Here is a 23757-nt window from a genome sequence, read left to right as displayed (position 1 = left end):
CACTGAATTTTCATGTGCTTAATTTGTGTTCATAATTCATCGGTGGTGAAGGAAAACATCGTGAGGAAACCTGCATGTGTCTAATTTCAACGAAATTCTGCCACATGTCAATTCCACCAACCCGCATTGGAGCAGCGTGGTGGAATATGCTCCAAACCTTCTCCTCAAAGGGAGAGGAGGCCTTAGTTCAGCAGTGGGAAATTTACAGGCTGTTTATAATACATTCACAATATAGTAGAGAAACACTGATAATTTTGGACGTTTCTGAAGTGATGTCGAAATAAACACATTTTGTTGAGCTTACATTACAAACGCTTTCAGAACCTATCCTTATCCTATACTTTTTATGAGAAATAATGGCTTATTTTCGAAGCAATTTTAAGCAATACAGCATTAACCTTATCCAAACATGTACCTTTAATACATTGTGAATATAATATAGATCAATATGGCCTTTTACAGCATGTAATTTGAAGATATTACAGATTTGAAACGCAGGGACATAGCGGTTGGTATTGTCTAATGACATTCTGTATATTTAGTGGCAGCATTGCAACCCATGCGAAGCCGGGGTGGGTCGCTAGTTATGTAATATTTTTTGTAATTATATATGAAATAAATTGTTTTCTCCTCTGTTCTAGAAGATTATGAAAATATTCTTCATTCAAATAGAATCTTATGTGTTCATACTTTTAAATCGTCATATTGCGGGTTTTAATTAAATGTATAGTTACAATTGGTTCTGAACGTACCAAGAAAAAGAATGAAAGAAATAAAAAAAAAAATTATATCAATGAAGCCGAGCTGGCCCAGTGGTTAGAACGCGTGCATCTTAACCCGGTGATTACGGATTCCAGCACAGACAAACACCACAGTATTTTCATGTGTGTAATTTATGTTTATAATTCATCTCGTGCTCGGGAGTGAAGGATAACACCGTGAGAAAACCTAATTTGAATAAAATTCACGCATGTGTATACACCAACTCGCATTGAAGCAGCGGAAAAAGGGAGCGGAAGCATTAACCCATTAAAGGGGAGTTTTCACGCTGTTACCTAACATTAACCTTACCATCAATACGAAGTTCACGCCTTTAGCAACTATATAACCTTGAACTAAGGAGTATGTTATTTATTAATGTGAAAAGTTTAAAGAAACTTATGATTGAGTTCCGAACTCGTCAATCCCATGACATTACAAAAAGTACATTCCTAAATATATACGAAATAAATATACACGGAAAGAAATATGGCTAAGATTATCTCGTAGCTTTGTAGCAAGGATGCAGGCGCTATTACCTCACTGAATAGCCAGGAAGTCTTTGAGTTATGTAAGCGGCCAGCTTTTGAGCCACGAAATGTGTGGACAAAAGCATATTTCTAAGTCTATGAGCGTTGGATTAAAAAACACAAGAGCTTCGCATTTATTTGTTTTAAAAGTCAACGACGGGATAACAGTCATAAATTATAAATCCGAAAGTGTATTTGTTAGGCTTTTAAGCCTTAACTACTCAACTGACCATCATGAAATTGTGAACGACCAAGAAAAACTTAGGGTACCTCACACCTGCTTTTCAGGCGCGGACAAAAATTATTATTCGATACTGCATAGTAAGATGATTTGGCGTAGCAATTATATTGTTGCTAATTAATTATGTTTTATTGCGCAGGTATGGCAGCAACTTATGAAATAATTACTCGTTCATTTCAACGTTTTCGCTTCGCTTTACTACACAGCTGTGTTCAACCTTTTATTTTCAAAGCGCCAGAGTACGCCTTAATAACTTTTGCCATCATTAATGAGACTTGAAAACATTTCTAATTTATTATAAGGCTTATTATATTTAAGTTTAATTGAGGAAAACAAAAATATTTAAAATAAAAATGAAATATAAATTCAATACCTTAGCTTAAGGTTTACGATTTCAAGTAAAACTTTGGGAAACTTAGGTACTAAAACAACTTGTACAGAGGGTAAAGTTTTTCGAAGTAAAAAAACGAGTTTAACGTGCAAAATCTCCTACTAAACTTTTAGAACCGCAGACTAGCACCAACTTGTTTTTAGGTGTATATTTTCACAGCAATTTTGTAAATTTATAGTTTTTTTAATATTTATATTCCAAGTTTATGGGCGAAGAGGTTAAATTGAATTTTATATCAAAGACGCGGGTCTTGTTAGTTTAGTGACTAAATTATACGTCGGCAGGTGTAAAGATTCTGGATTCCAATCATGGGCTAATAAAGTTTATGGATTTTTCTGACACAAAATTTGTGGTTAAATAAAGTTTCTATGTTACCTGTGTTCCCATTCTTGTACCTTGGGTAACAAAAAATCGTTAGTTTTTAGAAAGCCTTTTAGACGAGCATATCATCTTCAACATACTTATAATTATTCAATTAATTGGTTTGTATTTTTAATTATTCAAAGTTAACTCGATAAAATGGTTGTTTAATAAAAAGAAAGACATTTTAATATATATAATAGTATTGTAAGTGAAACAAAGACGAAATTGTTTTTTTCTGTAAAGACAAAAAAACAAGATTAAAAGCCTTTATTTCAAACACAACCTCTACTCAAATTCCATCCTCTCAAATCACACCGACCCACTGACAGAGACAGTGGCATCTCTCACTTGGACAAGGCGGCAAACTCAGAACAGATAAAAGAAAAGTTATACTATAATGTAGTGATTTTATTTCTTTCTCAAAAGAAAGTTATACTTAGTTCCCGCGGTTAGGCGCGATATACGGAATGTTTAATATTTCTTACAGGGCCATTGACTGTGGCCACCTGGTAAGTGGTCACTACCGCCCATCATCTGCTGGTCAGTCAACCTATACCATAAAATAAAATAAATAAATAAAATGGAATTATTTACAATAAAGATGAAATCAATCCTATTATACCATCTATATAATATTTTGTGTTACATAACCAATCGCAGAAATGACCATTGTAAAAAGTTTTCCAATAGTCAATCGTTTCCACGAATTTATAGTTCCAGTAAAGGAACAAGGGAGTTTTAATTAAATTATTCAATGAATTCGAGAAGTTTGGCCTATTTCTTGACTTACAGTTACGACAACGTTCGACTTCAAAAGATTTATACTTTTATTGATATTTATGTTTTTTATTTGGTAGTAAAAAAACTAAACAGTATAAATGTCTTTATGACTCAATCTTATATTCTATAATAGTAAACAAGAAAAACATTTTTTTCTAATGCCGAACTATAAAACTTATACTAAAAGATGCAGTGCGTTTCGTCGGTTTTACAATATAATATTATACAAACGTAAACTTCATATTATCGTTGATAATATATTATAAGCATTTTTATCTTCTATAATCAGAGCTACGAAGGGAAATAATCCAGTTAATAGACATGGAAACACAAAGACAAAGATTACGGATTTAAATCTGTGCAAGTACAATGTTTTAGCTCATTGTGCTTTATTTCGATAGTCATTCATGGCCATAAATAAAGACATCGTGAATTTTTGAGTCCAAACTCAAGCAATATTCGACATCAGCACGGATTGAAATGGCAATGGTAACACTTTCACATACGCGTCCGACTTTGAGAATGATATGTGGCGTAGTCGTAAAATTCTGTCAAATTCTAATTCATGTAACTTAAACACTGTTCAATAATGTGAGCTGAGAAACAGTGGTCGAGTTGAGGTATTCACGATTCTTTATTGTAAAGTTTACTTGAATATAAATTGAATAAAGGAGTATGTTCCTTATTAATATTAAAAGTCTTAAGAAACTTAAGATTCAATTGTAACCTTGTCAATCATATCACATCACAAAAAGTTAATTCCTACATATTTTCTATGTAATAAATATACACGGAAAAACAAACGGCTAAGAAGCTTATGTTGTAGCTTTGTTTAATTTGAGCTAACCCCAAATGCAAAGGAAGAAAATAACCCAAATATAATATGAGCAAAACACTCATATTTTATCACCATTTTTATCCATTGTAATTAAAATGTTTTGCGTTCCACTGACAGACTTTTATACTAACAGTTAGCGTGATGTTAAAAAGACTCATAAGATTTGCTGATCTAAAACCTCTGTGCTGGGAAATAAATATTTATTGGATATCGAGTATGCTTTATTAAGAGTAAATATTGACTTACTTTTATATTTTATTACATTGCTGGGAGGGATCTGATAACGTAACGTTCATATGCTTAGGTTGAAATAGATTAAATAAATAATATTTCTATAGAATATTTGTTTGTATCTACGTAGTAAAATTTAAAAATGACTAACTGAAATACAACGCACTGGCTTAAGTTCGTGTGTCTTAAACTTGAGTTAAACTTAACCAAATGAAAATATTATTATCTACTTTGGAAAAAAACGTAGAATCAACCTTGACACATGTAAGATCTTGTGAAATAATTCCGTAGAGGGCTCGTAGCGTTCTTGTAGCACAACTTATCTCGTAGACCTCAATGTTCCGTGACTCGTAGCTAAGTGACCTTTTTGTTTCTTTTGCTTTGTAAATTATCGTCTTTTTAACTTATGGAAGCAAGATCATGTTAAGTTTAAAGGTTAAACTTTTAAAAAATATATTAAGCCAAAGAAATTAAATTTCGTTAAAATTGAATTGGAATGAAAATTAACTCCTTATTTTAATGGAAGTATGTATTTTTTATATGTTTTGATTCATGCGAATAAATATTCATTGTCGCATTAATATAAGATTCATCCGACATTAATACTCAATAATAGATTTCACTTAAAAAGCCTTTTTTAAAATTTTTTAACATTTAATTATATATATTAGTTTTGATACACACACTAATAAATGTTGTTAAAATAGAAGTACGTTTTGATTTAAAAATAATAATGGTCTGTAAATATCTCAGCGATGGGCTAAGGTCTCTCATGAAGGGAAGACTTGTAGCTTATTTTAATATACAGTCATGTGGCAGAATTTCGTCTGACCCATTGAGACTTGCTTACGAAATTTTTATTTTTCGACTGAGCCCGAAATCAATTATTCAAGGCAAATTCAGGACACGAAAACTTACTGGTGTCTTACCTGTGTTTCAACAACGTAATTCACAATTCATATTAATTAAATCAAAATATTTATTTGTTCGATTTAAATTAAGAAACGAAAAACGTGACCCATTGAACAATTAGCCGTGGCAATCCAAAACCAATAAATCATAGTCTGACCCCGGAGTTTTTTCAAACAAACACCATCGCCATTTATCATCGCCGATGACAGCTCGTTTCGCTGTCCTAAGGTAACAATAAAGCTGAAAACACAACAATAACCAATATTGAAAACATTACAACAAACATACTTACTTAAACAACATTAATTTAAACTTCAAAATGTTTATAGTAATCGTTAATTCATGAAATTCGTTCATTCATTCGAATCATTCTATTTCTTAAATTATTGTGGACAACTAACAACAAAATGCAATTAATTATAACAAGGACCGGGTCTTTAGTCTGTGAAGGCTTGCTAAAGATCTATACACAGTGTAAATCAAAGTCGCTCTCTGTCTGTATCTCCGCTTACTTCTTCTACTACTACTACTACTACTACTACTCAACGGATTTTGATAAAACTTTCACGTATAGAAAGATCAATAAAAGAGAAAGATTTTGGTATATCATTTGTAAATATTTCATACAGAATGGCTGAACTATGACGTTGTATATCCAAAAATCTGTTTTTATATGCATACATGCTAAAACTTAGAAGATACGTCAATTCAATGTGCTGAATAAATAAAAATATTTTGTATGTTTGCAAATTGATTTTCATCAATATATTATTAATCTTTATTCGTATAAATACGTTGCTTACCTTGTACATTCAATAGAGACCCTTAATCGGACACAGGGAACTGTTTTGGCACCCTCTCAAGCTAGCTAAATTCCCAAATATTTTTGAAGTTGCAGCTTTCTAGGTTGTATTTTTTACACAAAAATAATAATCTTGGATAAATACATTTCCTTATTTTCAGTTTCAATAATTTATATATGATTTTATATACACTGATATCCGACATGACCCAAGAGTATAGTATATTCGTAAGCCACGAAAAACAGATTTTTAGTTCTGCCCGATTAAGAGTTATTTTATTTAGACTATATTCGAATGACTACATTAGAAGATTTTAAATAACACACAACCAAAAAAAAACGTCGTTCGCAGCGAAAGGGCTCGTCGGATAATTAGTTAAATAAAATTTGACTTTGGCACTTAAAAACACCCAAATTTCTTCTATTTGCCGTACACATATATGTTTCACAATAAAATAACGACTAGAAACAATTGAATATTATTCCCATTTCTCATTTATAAGATACTTAAACTAACCTACCTAATAATATTAATTTTAAAAATATATCATACATACAAATTTCTTGTCTATGCGAACTTCCTTCATCTAGTGCCAATCCTGAGTGGAGAATCAAGTCATGTCTACCACTTAAATGTTTTAACAGCAAATTTAACGAACATCTTACATTTCAACTCTGTATAAGATAAAGTTGTTCTAATTCAGTTTCTTTGATTGACTTCACGAATCGAATAAACACTGCAAGTTAAGCAAAAACTTGTAAAAATCTACCTCACCCATGTAATTGTGACGTAAAGACTCACGACGTATATACACGCGCAAACACTGGCCTAATGAATAGCAATTATACACACACAGGCAATACTATCTCGCACGCAATATCGACCCTTAATTATCTGTATTAAGTATCAAATTGTTACAACAAGGTCAATTCCTGATAAAAAATATATTTTGATATACATTCGAAATTGTTCTAAAATCAAAATACAAATTAGATTAAAAAGTATACGCGTTTATAATGTCACGCATACACGCACGAACACTAGCGTAATTGATGACAGTTATAAGCAGACATGCGTACTATAATCTCGCACGCAATATAGAGTAATAACAAGGTTAATTATTAATCACTAGTATTTAACAGATTTTTAGTAATTTCGAAACCTATGAGAGGTTTTCTTTTGATTTAATTTCATTGTAAACTGACGTCTGTCCGCACGTTTTACATTTGTTTTTTTTATACAGCCATAGCGCCGCTCTCGAACCGGTTAGAATTTATTTCCGCTCTATAAAATTTCATTATTTGTATATATTTACGGACTGTTACGAATGTTAATAATTATTATGTTAATAAAAGTTACTTTTAAAGTCAATTGATATATTATTTGTTAAAACGTAACAATTTAGAAAATTGCAATCAAGACAGTGTCCTCTTTAATTTTCTGCACATCTACGGCTGAAGGTCTTCAAAATTTTTTATATTAGAGATGGCAAACGAGGAGAAGGCTCACCTGATAGAAAATGACTACCACCGCCCATGGGCCGACAACACCGGTGGGCTTGCAGGTGCGTTGCCGGCCTTTCAGGAAGGACCAAGATAAATAAGACCATAAACGATCTTCTACGTATAGCTATCGCCTATAACCACTGGGAAAAAAATCGGCTTACGCTATTAATATATGAGATCAATATTTTCAGATAAAAACGCAAGTTAAGTAGTTGTCATTTATTTATTGAAGGTACGCTATGACCTTGTTAATTGAGTCTAACAGTTTTGAGCAAAGAATAATTGCGATCAACGAAAAAAAAATCAATCAGAGAAAAAATCTCGATACCGCAGTTGTAATGAAAAATATTACAGTTGCACTTTCGTAGAGAAATTTGAAATTGTTCGAACGTGTGATTCTTTTAATATTTGGCTTACTCAGTATCTCGTGTTTCCAATTCTTGGTTTCATAACTGCCTGCTTCCTTGTGAGCATATTTTTAATTAAGTTTTCAGGAGAAACGGCGTGGTCGTGTAGACAGATTTAATTGTTTCTGAAAACTTCATATACTTAGCACTTAAACATGATTGTACACGTAATTAAAGTATTTTTTAATTACTTAAGAATACTTGAGTATATTTAACTTGAGTTTGTTGTGTCGACGGTCTTTCTAGGTATTACCCTTGACTCCAAACTTCAGTGGGGCACCCATTTTTACGCTACCCTAGCAGGGAAACTAAGTAGTAACTAAGTAGTAGTATAGTTAGTCAGTTCCTCAGTTATTGTACCGTGCAGTGCGCAACAGACCTTGCACCCTACCAGCCATACATCTGAAGTATCCCTACAAATATTAGTATTATCTAAATATTATTTTTTGTTATAAATATACTATAATGTGTAGAAAAAAAAACACATCAGCACAATACTACTGCTACTGCTGAATACTTGGTGGTAAGCCTATTTGCAAACTCGACTGGATAGGTACCCCTAAATCATCATATATACTTCGAAACAGTAGGTATTTTTGAGTTCCGGTTTGAACGGTGAGTGAGCCAGTGTATCTGTAGGCACGAGGAATATGTTTAACGTTTCATACAATGCCAATATGCGGCCACTTAACATTACGCGTATGTTATATAAAACAATATCAGAAGCGATCACGCTTGATGAGGTTATATAACCCATCTATACCGATAATCAGGCTAAAACGGAAATGAAATACTATCAAGGATTTCCTCATTAAGATTGTTAGTATTGCGCGCTAGCTTTGTATTGTCGGATGTTTTAATTGCGTACGCTGATTTAACGTCTAAAGTTTTAATGGTTAATTTCCTGCCCTTTCTCTTCCTGATGCTATTATACTATTGATAGTGATCCTTATTTCGATTATTTTTAAGTTTCTAGGTAATTAATATTAGTAACGATGAAGTGGTTTTTATTCTAAGTATCTTAACTCAACTCAACTCAAATTCCTTTATTCAATATAGAAGTATTACACTTTCTTATTGATGGTCAAATTAAACACTACCACCGGTTCGGAAAAAGAAAACACCCTGACCTGAGAAGAACCGGCGAAAGAAACTCAGCGGGACTTTTTTTTTTCGTCAAATTAATTATATACATAATTGTATATGAGTAGAAACAGCCAGGAGGCGATCGTTTCATTCCCAAGGTGTGCTATATTAATAATCTATATTAATACCTAGGTATGGTTTTAGTTTTTCTAGTACTTATTTTGTAATGAAGGCACTTAGTAATTTATAATGAATAAAAATGTATTGTACCAAAGATATAAATTACAGACAACATCTCGATTCATTTAGTTTTTCACTTGTAAATTTAAAGTTAAATAACTTATTTTGACCATGTTAAAAAATTAAAATAAAGCTGCCCAAAACGAACTAAAAAATGTATGCATGCGAACCATACCATAATGGTATATATCCCAGTCTGTTCCGTCGCGTAGAAGTTATGGTGGAATAATGAAAGTCATACATAAATGAACCCTGAATTGATTACAAACGTTTTTTTTTTTAACATTTCAGTATTAGTAGATTTGTCGAAGGAAAATAAACGTGGAGTTGCTTTCATACAACATATACACATTTAAATGTGATATAAGACAATGTCATACAAATGTGACATTACGTATAACATGTCGAATAATGTGTCTATTATATACCAAAGCTTAATGCCTCTAAAATAAAAAAAGTCTTGGTTCTTTTAAAATAAATAAATAAACAAGAAAACTTATCCAATTCGACTGCATGCATTCAAAATATTCATGTAAGATAAAACGTTTACGCAAGGACGATCCGAAACTGCGCATTCGGTAACATTTCCACAAATTACTACTCTTCAAAATGGCGGGTTGGAAAATCATCGTGGTTTTTGAAATTGGAACGAGATGATACAGCAGTTTTATTAGGGCAAATTCATTTGTTGCTAATTCGTGTTACGAAAAAAATGAAACTACTTTGTTAAATAAATACGAAAACTACGATATTTTTTTTTTAATATTTCAGATGTAGGTCTTTATTCATAAAAATTGTTTAATCAGTTTCTGAGTTATCGTTTATTATATTATATATATTAGTAGTATTATAGTAGTAATATCATTATTAATAATATATTTTCTAAATCTTTATTGTGAAGCACATAACAGTACTTTAATATTTTCTCTAATAGTTTTTTTTTATTTTTATTTTATTGTTATTTAGATACCTATAAATGTTTCAGCTATTACCTAAGGTCTAACTTAATCTGTGATATTGGTAATTCTAAATAAATAGTAAAAAAAAAAAACGTCTGAGAACCTCAATAAATTACCAATAGTCCTAAAAACCCTTCTAGTTCATTGTAAAGCTTGTAATAAGAACGGGAGCAACAATTGAATAGGGATCAGCACCGATCTCGTAACTTTTTCATCCTTTGACATCCTATCTATCATTAAACTATTTACGCTGAAATAAGAAACCATGAGAAACAATATAATTCATAACGTATTTAATTGTAATTCTGGGGCTGAAATTAACGACTCTCTTTTCTTTATAATAATCAAATTATTCCATTAATTGAACTTTACTTTTTAACTATAAAGACTAAAGTTGCAAGTAATAATTGAATACAAGCAAAAAGGAAAGAGTACCCGTATCACTAGATAGCTGGATAAATCGCATAAATTGTCATGACAATAAATTTAAAACGCTCTACGCAAAACATTCTCTTACATTCAGAGCTAAAGTAGAAATATAACAAGAGAATATGAACCTTAGTACTGTAACATAAGATCTAGATCAATATTATATACATGTGCAGTACAATAATGGTTTTGTAAACTTTCAATTCCCTCGACAAATTCAAATGCGAGTCGCGAATCAACGTGGGGCACGAGAGCATGGGGCTCAGTGAACTGTTCGCAAACACTCGTCTTCAGAGTGCGAACAGTAACAAGATTACGCGTTTTATGTAATGATCTTACGCAAAACCTAATTAAAATGTAAACGCACACTTAAATGTAGCTTTTTTTGTAGTTAACATTAAAAAAAAGTTTTTACGGTATATATTTGTTCTTCATAAAATAAGATGTCATTTTATAAATAAATAGTTTTTTTCAATACTATAACCTATATTTTAATTGAAATGACTTAGTTATAAACATGGATTAATTTTAATATATATCACACTATAGTTTATGGCAGGGCTTTGTGCAAACCCGTCTGGGTAGGTATCACCCACTCATCAGATATTCTACCGCCAAACAGCAGTACTCAGTATTGAAATGAAAAAAAATATATCCCGCTGAGTTTCTTTCGCCGGTTCTTCTCAGGTCCGAGGTGCTAAATTCCGAACCGGTGGTAGATTTTTGACAATCAATAAGCAAGTGCAAACACTTCTATATTGAATAAAGATTTTTGACTTTTGACTTTGACTTTTGTTGTGTTCCGGTTTGAAGGGTGAGAGAGACAGTGTAACTACAGGCACAAGGCACATAAAATCTTAGTTCCCAAGGTTGGCGGTGCATTGGTGATGTAAGGTTAGGTTAATATTTCTCACAGTGCCATTGTCTAAGGGAGGTGGTGACCACTTACCATCAAGTAGCTCGTCCGCCTACCTATATCATAAAAAAAAAACTTACTTGTCTCTCCTCGAATATTATCTTACTTATGTATGATATAAAGTCACGGGCATAGACTAAAGTATTTTTTAAATATCAAATAATAATATCAGTCATGTTTAAAATGTAAGTGTATACGATTTCCGCTACAGTCTGTAACGTGTATATGAATGTATGGCAGCGAAGCCTTTAAACCGTAAGCTTGCGGTTGCTCTCCTACAGCTTGTAGAAAATGCAGTGCAGATAATATATACGACATTGCAGTATTTATTATGAAGAAGAAACATCGATTCATCTTGTTCGCTAAATAAAACCATGTAATATGCAATCAGGGCCGGACCGTAAATTTAAAGGGCCCTAGGCTAACACTACAACACACTAAGACATATCTGAACGTAGACTTGAATTAAATTAATTAAATGAGTTTGATTAATTGCAGGGCTCGCAAAGTTGCAAACCGTATGATATGTTTAATTTAATACAATTATGGATTATTTCGCATTATCGTCTATTTTTGACTTTAACTTAACTTAGCTGGGCCCTCCTTGAATCCACGGGGTCCTGGGCTGACGCCCAAAAAGCCATATGGTAGATCCGGCCCCGTTCCTATTTATTTAAGCAATCGTTATTAGACATTACGCGGGTAGATATTTATTTCATCTAGCATTACAATAGTCTTAATAACGTTCTCTATTTTAGCAAAATTCACATTATCCTTTTACATTAAAATACCAATTTTATTAATTTTTAAAATTGACATATTCTATTCATTCGTCTAAATAATAAATACTATTTTATTAATTGACAGTACCGGTCATACTATATATATATATATATATATATATATATATATATATATCGGAGCGTGGTAACTTTGGTTGTTGATTTAGATAATTAATGAATCGCGTAGTTGGCAATAATGTTTTATGACTGATTTACTTTTAAGAGCGGGTCACCCCGAATGGGGTTGTAAGTGTCATGGCAACGCGAGTCGTTATGTTTTGACAGGCGATTCGAATGCGATGGTTGCTTGCAAACCCATTTGCTCTTAATCGAGAAGAATTATTGTAATCCTTTGATATTACTGTCGTGTACGATTATTGAATCAATTAATACAGTGATTAGACGATATTAAAAACGTTTTATTTTGTGAATATCTCCATTGCACGCCCACATAGTCTTACAAATTTCGGATCAATCCCCGAACCCAACTGTTCGGCATCTTGCTCCTCCGACATATATATTATAACTTGCTTAGCTTCCCTCGGCTAGATTTTGTTTTACATACATACATATATACTTGGGTTTCGCCCCAAGCCTCGTATAGAGACCGATTCCGACGTATATTTAATTTTTAGCCATTTAATACTAGCCAAGTTCGGCAGAATTGATCACTGCTAGTTACATTTAAGTAAATAAGTATAAAAAGGTACTCATGCCAAATTCTGTAGTAATGTTCAAGCGATGTTAATTGAAAAGTTTTCTTGTACAGATATACAAACATCACTTTTTACCAAACCTCTTCAAAAGGCTTTAACTTAGCTCAGTTTTATTTTACTCTATTTTTTTATGTATAAAATTTATGGGTCTAAAGATCTATTTATATCAAAAGTTTTACGTCATAAAATTGGAGCGTTCCAATCGAAGTAGAGAGATCAAAAGATAAACACGCCAGCCCGCATGAAAGAGTTTGTGTTTTATGTTTGTCTTTGCTACAATGTACAAAGGAATGTTTATATTAATAGCAATCATCGAATGGGTTGGTTTGAGAGCGAATATACTGTATGGTTGTCTAATATCCGACTTCATTAAATAGCTCTTGTATATTAAAAACGTTCGACGATACGTGAAGCATGTTCAAATCCATCCATAAATACATTATCCGCAGACATTTTTAACTTTGGCGTTTCATAGATTCAAGTCAATTGTAAAAATACATTTGTAAAGAAGGCATATTATTCGATACAAGAGTATATTGATGATAAAAAAGCGTGGAGTTAATGCTTGTTGACTTCCAGGCAGGAGACATAACATACATATATAATTGTATTTAACTAACATGACTGTATTTTTAGATATTGAAAAAGAGTAACTACTGAGTTTCTTGCCGTTTCTTCTCGGTAGAATCTATATTCCGAACCGGTGGTAGCGTTACTTTAAATAGTTTGTTAAATGACGATACAAAAGTACTTGTAAATGCCTACTTGAATAAAATATATTTGGATTTTGATTTTATTCCATTTTTTTTATATGTTCGTATCTTAAGTAATTTTGTTAGTCATTGATACTACGGCAATCGCAACTTTCTTATTTATAGCTATGTGTAGAAGTCTTTGATTTTAGTCAGTATAAATCTAGGGAACAACAAAGCAATATTCTTTATTTCGTATTCTGCAAGCTTAAATAAAAAAAGTTACCCGCTATTCGCAATAAAATATAACCGGACTTTGTATGTTATACACGATTGTCCTTTCATTTGAACCTATGCTAAGAACGGCTACAATCAAAGGAAAAGGTAAAGATATTGAACGTCCATAGTTTACAAACAATTTAGCTCTACATATATACGTCATCAGAAAATACGTCTTGTATTTATTGTAACGTTAATCAATTGAAGCTCTTATACATACGAGCAAATAATACTATAATTGCGTGCAGTAATATTTATTTTAAGATCTTACTTTTATTTAATATTTTTTCTTATATCTTTAACTGCATCGTAACTTCGAAAGGGTAATCATTAAATTTGAGATGAATAAATTCAGTTACCGATCTGGTCAACCAAGTTGCGCTAATGCGTCATACATTTATTTGAATATCTCATAATATTAATAAAACTACGAGTTCTAGTAAGTAAAAAAGACAGTAGATACATGTTACATATTTTGTAACAATGAATACTTTGTGGCAATTGAAGTAAAACCAATGTTGACGTTATGTTATTGAAATGAAAGATTCAAATCTACCAGCTTAGTAGATTAAAAAATAAAAAAAACAATAAATAAAAGTTCGTCATAGCCTACGTTTACAAAATAGGTTGGCAGGCACCACTTAATAGTAAGTTATGAACACCATAGACAATTTATAGCACTGTAAATATTAAACATTCCATACATCGCCAATCAGTCACCAACCTTGAGAATGATGTTATTTCCCTTGCGGCTGTAGTTACACTGACACACTCACCCTAGAATACAACGATTTTCAGTATCGCTGTTTGGCGGTAGAATTTCCGATGGTACCTACCCTTGCACAAAGCTAGTACTATTTTATCATTACAAAATACTCTATTGAACTTATAAAACCTGTGTATATCAGTCTCGAAAATTTTATTAAGCGTGTTATTAGTATTTCACACACGTAAATAAATAAACTTAAGCAATTAATTTTAATTTTATATTTATTATACGGTCATAAAAATACAAATTATCATTTTTAAATTATGTAAGTAAACAAGAAAATTAATATGATATAACACACTTCGCTTAATGTGCCCCTTATCATCAGAATATACAGCGTTAAATTGTGCCCCATTTTTAAACGTTTACAGAACATTTCGACAAAATAATTGTTTGTTTTGGCGTTAATATGATTTTAAAATTATGTACATTCATTATTTTTCATATAACCAATCCTATTTAAAAAACAAGGGTGAAAATAATAAATATTTTGATTATCAAATCATCGACTGAAACGTGTTATATATACGCGATACGTGATATTATATGTAGTTGAAAACAATATACCATTAAAATAATATTTTTTTAAATAACACTTTAAACATTTTAGGCACTATGAATTAATTTTTCTAAATTCATTAACAGCTTGTAAATAGATAAAATAAGATGACTAACCAACAAGCTAGAATATTTTAATGTTAACCGATAATTGCAGGTTCATAGTACGAGAGCAACACAGTTCTCTTGTGTTTAATTTGTATATCTGCCTTGTTGGTTTAATGGCTAGATAATAAAAACCTCGATAAAATCTTTCTAGGTCTTAGTTTCGAACCCCAGGTGAGCCGATAAAAGTGAACTTAAGCATTTCCTCCTGCCTGAACTCTTTTCGGTCGTATCGAATATGCCAACCTTCTCGTATATTATGAGAGTGAGGGAGAAAGTGTATCTGTGTTTGTGGACATACTATGGAACTATAATGTACCTAAGTTGGCTAGCTTCCTCGAGATTGGCCTGCTTGTGTTGCATACAACTACCACACTTTTACCCACCGACTAGCATTGAAAAGTTGTAGAATAAATCTCAAACCTAAAGAAGAGAGAAAACCTTATCTCTGCAATACTAAATATGATTCAAGCTATACATTCGAGACTGTGTTGGGTCGGCAGAAATATTGTAACATACAATGACATCATTTTTTTTTTTTTTATGAATTATGTTGAAGGTATTGAAATGAAACGCCCCTCTAAGTACTTAACAAACACTTTAATTCATATAACAATAATAATTATCAAAATAACTACAACATTTGATTGGCGTGCCGTTCTTTTGTTAAATACAACATACACACTACATTGAGGATAAATTTTACAAGACAGAAGCCTTAATTAACACATATACTATCAGAAATGATAAATTAATTACGTCCCAGGCAGAGACAGATTAAAAATATAATGATAACGAGTTCAGTTGTACCGTGAAATTAAATATACGAGTAACATTAGAAATTCATACACAATTAGTTAGGTTTTATTTAATATAAAATAAAAATATCAAAAAAACAAAAAACTTTAAGAGGATTTTGATATTTTACTTCTACGAGTGAATACTACAGATATAGGAATAAGGAAATGTATAGAGTAGAAGTATTCCTACAATTATTACAATCTAAATAGCTTCCTAGCAAATAGCCACCATTGATAAATATTATTTTCGGATTTATTAATATAGTCTTTGTTAATATGCGTTAAAGTTGAGAACGTAATTTCACTGTTTTTTTTAATTTAAATAAAATTCTAATCGTTAGTGCGCAAATATACAATAATTTATAAAATATAGACATAACTGATAAATATAATAAAATCATTATTAATGCACAAATATAATTTATGGAATAATAAGTTTTAAATACGTTTTAAATTAAAACAAAATAACTTTAGAGAAAAGTAATTAAACAATCAACTCATAGCCGTAAGTAAATAAATAACACAAAGTCACGAGTCAAAATCAGCGGTGCTATTCTGTTAGATTTCACTTCGTATCAAACACGTGAAATGTTGACAACTGACTTACGGTGATACGCCATTTTGATTCGTGTATCCTATTAATTTCATAATTATTTTAGTCAATATCGGATATCACATTCGAACATTACACGCTTGCGTTCTGTGAGTTTCGAAATTTTTCGTCCAGATTATCTTAACAGTTCTAAAGTTTCGAATTACTTGAGAAATGTATTTGAATCAGTAATTTTATTATTAATTTATTAGTAGTAGTTATACTTTTTTTATTAGTCATATTATTATTTTATTATTAGGATCTGACATGGTAAAAATAAAAAATGAGTTCAGATAACAATTATATTATTGAAGGAAAAATCTGTAATATACTTTAATGGATTGGATTTATGGAGTCAACTTCAAAATGTTCTAATGAACATTGATTTAATTTTAAATTCGACATTTGGAGACAGTATACTACACAACTCCAAATGTTTTTTAAATAATGGCTCTAAGCTATGTTATTTACAGAAATACTTAACTTATATCGGTCTAGTTTGTTATATATATGTTTGTTACAGGGTCAAGACCCAGAGGGCGACCGAAAACCAAATGGACAGATGTGGTCAGAAAAGATCTTAGTTCCTGCAATGTTACTGAAAACGATACGTCAAATAGAGCGAAGTGGAAGCAAAAGACCCCACCATCAGATGGGAATATTTAATGCACAGGAGAGAGAGAAAGAGAGAGAAAGAGCGTGAGGTCTAGTTTGTTATATCCATAAGTCAGAACCCAATAACTAACCGATAAAGTCGCTCGGCGGCAAAACCAAGCACCATTTCAGGCACACCCGCAAATTTTTCCTCGAGGAATTCATCGAATGCGGTCACGCGCTTAACACCGAGCTCCGTTTTAATAACGAGTATATTTTTATAATTAATTTCGAATAAAAATTTTCGTTATTAATTATTTAATTTAATGTTAGCCATCGGTTTTTACGCTTTGTAAGCCGAGTTGTTTTATAAATTGTCGAATATTGTTATTAACTACAACACAATAAATCATTGAAACGACTCAACGAATGAGCTTAAAAGTGGGGTAAAATTATTTGCATTAGTACTCACTGATTACATCACGTAGAATGTTCAATTTAGTAAAGAAAATAGTTGTTAATTGCTCAATTGAATTTAGGTAACCGTTGTTAGCTTATAACGGCAAAGATTTTATTTTACTATAAATATGCTTATCAATATTTATTCAACAACATCAATACTTATTATTTGATGATATCTTGCGATTCATTTATTGTTATTTGATCTATTAAATTCAGTTTTACTCGCACCGAACTGGGCTTTTTATTAAAGTATGAATTGAGCAGTCGTTATTCTGCAACGTCTAAATTAAATATTTACTGGCTGAAATCGGTAAGCTAGTGTATTTAAAAAATGATATTATGGTTTGACTAATAAAAAAAAACTTGTATAATTAAATTTAGGGTCAATTGTTTAATTATTTTTTCAACAAGCAACAAAAACAGCAATGTAAAATATGTCTTGTATTATTAACGGATTGATTATTAATGATGTCTATGATATATGTATATATTTAGATAATATATTATCAACATATATATGTAAATATTTCTGTGTAAAATAATAACATAAAGCAATTGTCTGCATTTTAATAGAACACGGAGGTTGCCAATAATTTTATATATAAAACATTTTCTTTGCTACAGATAAATTATGTAATGTTAAAAAATCTAAAAGATCATAAAAAGTGAATTATATATAAATATATTCAAAAAGATCCTAATGTAAATAAATTCGAAATTAATTTTGGTCCAGAGAGATATACGGAGGAGATTAATTCAGCATAATAAAAATCCAAAAATGTTAAAAGTTAAAAACACGACTAAATTATAATATTAGAAGCAAATCTAAGTAGATTAAAACGTCTGCCCCATTCTGCTTGGAATACCATTGTAACCTCTCTTTTGTAAATTAACAGAGAACCGTTAACTTTTTTAAAATAAATTATAATACTTTTTGTATCCTTTAAATTTTTACATAATAATGTTATTTGATTGTAAATTTATCTGTATTGAGTATCTGTATCGTTGATTATTGATGTGTCTAGATAGATTGGCAAACCTGAGGACACGTCGAAAAAATAGTGGCCAACAGTCGGCCACTAAGTACACACACACTGATAAACTAGTGTGACGTTTGGCGAGTATCAAGCGTGAGAGTTCACGCACACCAAGACAATGTATTAGGCTCGTTTGATTTAGTTCTTTTGTAGTGCGACACTTTATCTCGATACATAAATCATCTAAGAATATAATATATAATTACGTTATGACAATTCGAATTCCATAAATCAGAATCTAGTAGGCACTCGCTACTCAGAATTAATTATATTAAAGTTTTGATTTTTGTTTACGAATGATTAAAAATATCGATGTTCTATTATCCTAAACTTTCAGAAAAATAATCCGGTCACAACTGCATTTGACCACCAAAATTAAAAGAACTTTTGACTGTTTTAGACGAAATTTATTTTATTTCTCTACGCATATCGTATCATAGAATGTATTTGTATAATATCAATATCTCAGATGTCACTCTTACAGAAATGAAACTGTTAAGTTATCCAAAATATCATATCATTATTCAAAAAGACATTAGACAGTTGTCAAAAGTGTTGTTTGTTAGTTCAAAAGTAATTTTGACAAGAAAAGACAGATAGAGTATTACACATTAACATAAAAGTTGTTAAAAGTAAGTTACAATGTTATTCAAAACTAAGTTACAGTGTTATTCCTTGCAGGTGGTGATTTCAGATAAATTTAAAACTTGGGACTCTAATTGTGTTTATAAATCTATATTTGCTATACTATTATAAAATTTCGTTGTCATATTATTATTTATCAACCAGTTATTTAATACGTTTTTTTTTTATATAATGAAAGCTTAAAATATAGTTATGTTAACGAAGCAAAAGCACTAATGAATACAGATTATAAACGAATACAATAATACTAAGTTTGACATTTGAAAGAAAAACTCTAAAAAGTTTTTAATCTATGTGCACATTTTAAGTGAAAGTAGGATTTATATATATATTTTTTCTATTTTATATTCTATGTCGTAAAGCGTTCGATCTTCTATTTGATTGTTTATTACTAGTTATAAATAGGCAGTTACTAGACCTAGAGTAAATATATGCCATTGATTCTAAGCATCATTCCATTTAGATTTTATTAAAGAAACCATTTTAAGTTTTTGGTTTTATTACATAGTCTGAGGGCAAGATTATTTTCGGGGGCTCCTTGATGATCGACACAGAGTTGACAGCTGTCAATCTCATGAAAAAAGATAAAGAATAAGAATGGCATGTCATGATATGTTGATATTTTTGTTTGACACCTAAAATCAAGATGGCGGTATAGTGGCTGTCAAAATACATTTTTATAGCTCTTATTGTAAAGCGATAGTATCAGTTACAGTGGAAAATAATTTCGAATTTTTAGTTATATTTGAAGAATCTTATAACTTTTGTCATATGATCAAATTTAATTTTCACGGTACCCAATTTCCGAAAACTTGCCCTCGCTGAACTTTATTAAATTTGGAATCAAAAATAATTTCCATTTTATTAATTTTAACATTTGACGGCGATGGTTTGCTTAAAGAAAATCATGTAATTTGAATTAAATCAGATCGACAGTTAATACTTCATTAACAGTATAGAACCGAATAAGTAGTTTTCAATTAATGTTTATTTTCCAAAAGTCTGTAATTAATCAAAATTAAAAGCCTTAAATAAATATTATACAGGAAAAATCATTAAAATTTAATAAATATTATTCACACTTTTATATAAAAAAAAAAAACATTATTAACAAAATATATTATTAAATACTTAATAATAACAAATAGTACATTCATTCATGATATTCGGGATCGGCGAAGTGTTTATCATTCGTCGTCAGTGAAGTGACAAAAGCGAATACAAATTCTGAATAGTGTAAAACGACGCGTCTTTTTGTTAATACATTAAAAGTCACTTTAATTAAAAATTATTATATACGAATTCGTATTCGCTTTTGTTGCTCCTCTTTAATGTTCCGCGCGCTCTATCATCGTCTGTTTTTTTTATTTGTTTTCGTGGTAACAATCTATGATATTCTTTATTACTAAATAATTTATCCATTTCGATTATATACAGAACACTAACACATCAAAACACATAGTGACGTTACATGTCATTATCGATAAAAATATTTTTTTCATTTAATCAATCGACAACGCTGTTTGTCACCTTTAATAGCAAATATTACTACAGACAGTTAACGTTATCAATACTTCAAGTACACACTAAAAAAAAAACAATTATAATTAAAATCAATTGACAGTTTAATTTTAAGACTTAAAAAAATCAAATATTTAATATGGGGTATATGTTTCAGAAGAAATGATTGAAAATAAATATAAAAAAATAACATTCTCTTAAATTAATAACAAATTCACGAGTGCAGCTTTAACGTTGTATGTACTTGAAGATGATGATTCATAAAACAAATGATATAACCCTCCAAGCATCTACATTGACCTTAATTATGACATAAATATAAGAATCTGGTTTAATAGTAGCCTTCATAAAAGTATCCAAGCTTAGTGATGGGGCAAATCGAGTGAATAATATTGCTTTTAATTTCCTACAAATCAATATAAAAAAATATGAATTGTAACAATTTATAAATTCAATCTAAATAAGAATATTTTCTATCGACAAAGATATGCCCATCACTAGTCTAGACTACTTTTGATATATTTTAAACATTATTCTAACAATGGCCTACGTTACATTTGTCAACACGATTTCATTACATATAATATAATAATAAACTCCACTTTAATTCTACTTAGACCTTTATACCACAGCCTTCAAGGCTAAATATAATGATATTAGAAGTCTGAAAGGGAAAACTTCAAGAAGAAGAAGTAAATACATTTCGAATTCTAAGCCTGTACATTTGAGCACATCGCCTCAATTTCTGGAAACATCTATAATATATAATCAACTATAATAATATACAGGTAAAGGAACACTATGCCTTGTCATTTTAAATTTTTGAACCGCTTCTTTCGTTCTTTTTCGTTCTACGTTCTATATTTGAAATTTTTTTTTTTTTCATTTATAAGTTTTAATATTTTTTTGTAAATAGATTTAGGATAGAGCCGAGATAATTTTATAATTTAAAGTCGAATATAGGTTACAGCCAATGTAAGCCATTTAGTTTAATATTATTTGAATTCCTAGAAATAGTTCCAATAAATAAAAAAAAAAACACGACAGATTTTAATCACGAGAAAATTTTTGAACACATTTAATATTCATTTCAAAGATCCAATCAAAAATTATTTACTTTTAATATAATCCAATAGGAAGCGTCTACGTTCTTACGAATAAAGCCATCAAGCGATCACAAAATTAAAACCATTAAAATCCTTCAATAAAACCATAAGCTTCTAAAGTGGACATGGTGAGATATATCAGCCACAATGAGAAGAAGAACATGGACGTAACGATCTTGATGCCTCGTGGTCCACCCAGTTCTCCACCGATGGATTTTCTCCGCCGCAATACTAACACTAAAACAGCAAGGGCCGCTTCCGAACAGAACATGGTGACGCTGAATGCTAGACTGTTAAAAAAAACAATTAAGTTTGCAACAAAGAATCGAACCAAATAATTAAACCATAGAATTGATTCAAATTTTGCAGCAAACGTCAAGTGCTCACAATCACACTGCGCCAATGGATGAAAATTTTAAATTGTCTTTTTCTGATCACTTTATACATTAAGAGCTTGAATGATCCTTTTTGGTTTTTAGCAAGGATAAAAATTCGAACGATTCTGCAAGAAAGACACCTCTAAGTCCATAATGATAAAGTGTCGACTTAAAAGGGGTTAATGCTTTGGGTCTTAATGTTGGTTCTACATTTATTCCAATGAAATTTGAAGATAGGTATATTTCTACTACGAACTGTAGAAAATATCATCAAACGGTTTCATTTGAACAATAAATACCAAATATGATGAAACGAAATGAACCTACATTGGAATTTGTAGATATTCTTTTTTTAACTCAAAAGACAAGACAACCCGCTGGACATTACATATAAAACATATAGGTATTATGTGAACGAATATATACAACAAAATAAATTTGATAGTAAGAGTAGGACTTGAATAAATTATATTATTTTTTTGTTAATGAAGACATTTGATACGAAGATGATGTAAGATGAGTAAAAGATTTTCGTATTAAGAATACTCACTTTCCTGGATCAACGACGAATTTCTCATTTTTACTCCAATGGACAACCGCGGCCACTGTCCACGCGACTCCAATTCCTAGGAAAACGTTCACAGCATTCGAGCCGGTGACGTTACCGACTGACGCATCCGCGTGTTTATCTTGGATTGCTGCTACTTTGCTTGCAAATGTATCTGAAAATATCAGCTTATGAGAAATATATTTGACTTTTGGTATCACACAATCAGCTATTCCTGAACACATTCGAAGAAGACTATTATAATGGAATATCTTAAACCAATTTAAGAAAATATTTCTGTATTGCATTGACAAACATAAATGATATAAACTCTTCCTCTGATACTATGCAAGATAAACCTGTAAAACGTTATGAAATCAAAATTATTAATCACATATAAATAATTAGAAAAACGGAACAAATATATCGAGTATATTTATTTATACCCATACTCTATACTCTACGAAACTTCCCATAAAAGCAGCAACAATCAACAAGAAATTACTCTAACCTTATAGAAAATAATAGAACAATATTAACCGCAAAAATTTGAAAGATTAATGTGGTAATCAAATAGACCAATATCCAATTCTGCTAGACAAACAAAACAACTAATTTACCTGGTATGCTTGTCCCCAGTGCAACGAATATAATGGCAGTGACTGAATCCTTGATCCCGAGGGTGCAGCCGAAGTGAGAAGCGACATCTCCGATGACAGCCGTCACGAGACCGATGCAAATGATTGACACTACGAAGCAGACATATCCGCCTCCAATGTCTAAAT

General features: G+C 30.8%; 1 protein-coding gene across 2 annotated transcripts in view; it reads right to left on the bottom strand.

Moving 5' to 3' along the window:
• Nucleotides 1-20487: 20487 nt before the first annotated feature.
• Nucleotides 20488-23757, bottom strand: part of LOC125071075 (sodium/calcium exchanger 3) — a 129285-nt gene continuing 126015 nt past the window's right edge. The window contains exons 6-8 of one of the 2 annotated variants that reach the window (XM_047681160.1): nt 23593-23751; nt 22976-23147; nt 20488-22338 (exon numbers count right to left, since the gene is read on the bottom strand). In XM_047681160.1, the coding sequence (XP_047537116.1) occupies nt 22134-22338; nt 22976-23147; nt 23593-23751 (536 nt within the window). In that variant the 3' untranslated portion in view covers nt 20488-22133. The remainder of the gene's footprint in view (nt 22339-22975; nt 23148-23592; nt 23752-23757) is intronic. The other variant, XM_047681159.1, reaches the window with a different exon arrangement.

This window comes from Vanessa atalanta, chromosome 18, assembly GCF_905147765.1.
Source record: "Vanessa atalanta chromosome 18, ilVanAtal1.2, whole genome shotgun sequence".
NCBI classification, from domain to species: domain Eukaryota; kingdom Metazoa; phylum Arthropoda; class Insecta; order Lepidoptera; family Nymphalidae; genus Vanessa; species Vanessa atalanta.
Note: the sequence above shows the minus strand (reverse complement) of the source record. Positions and strands in the feature narration are given on the sequence as shown.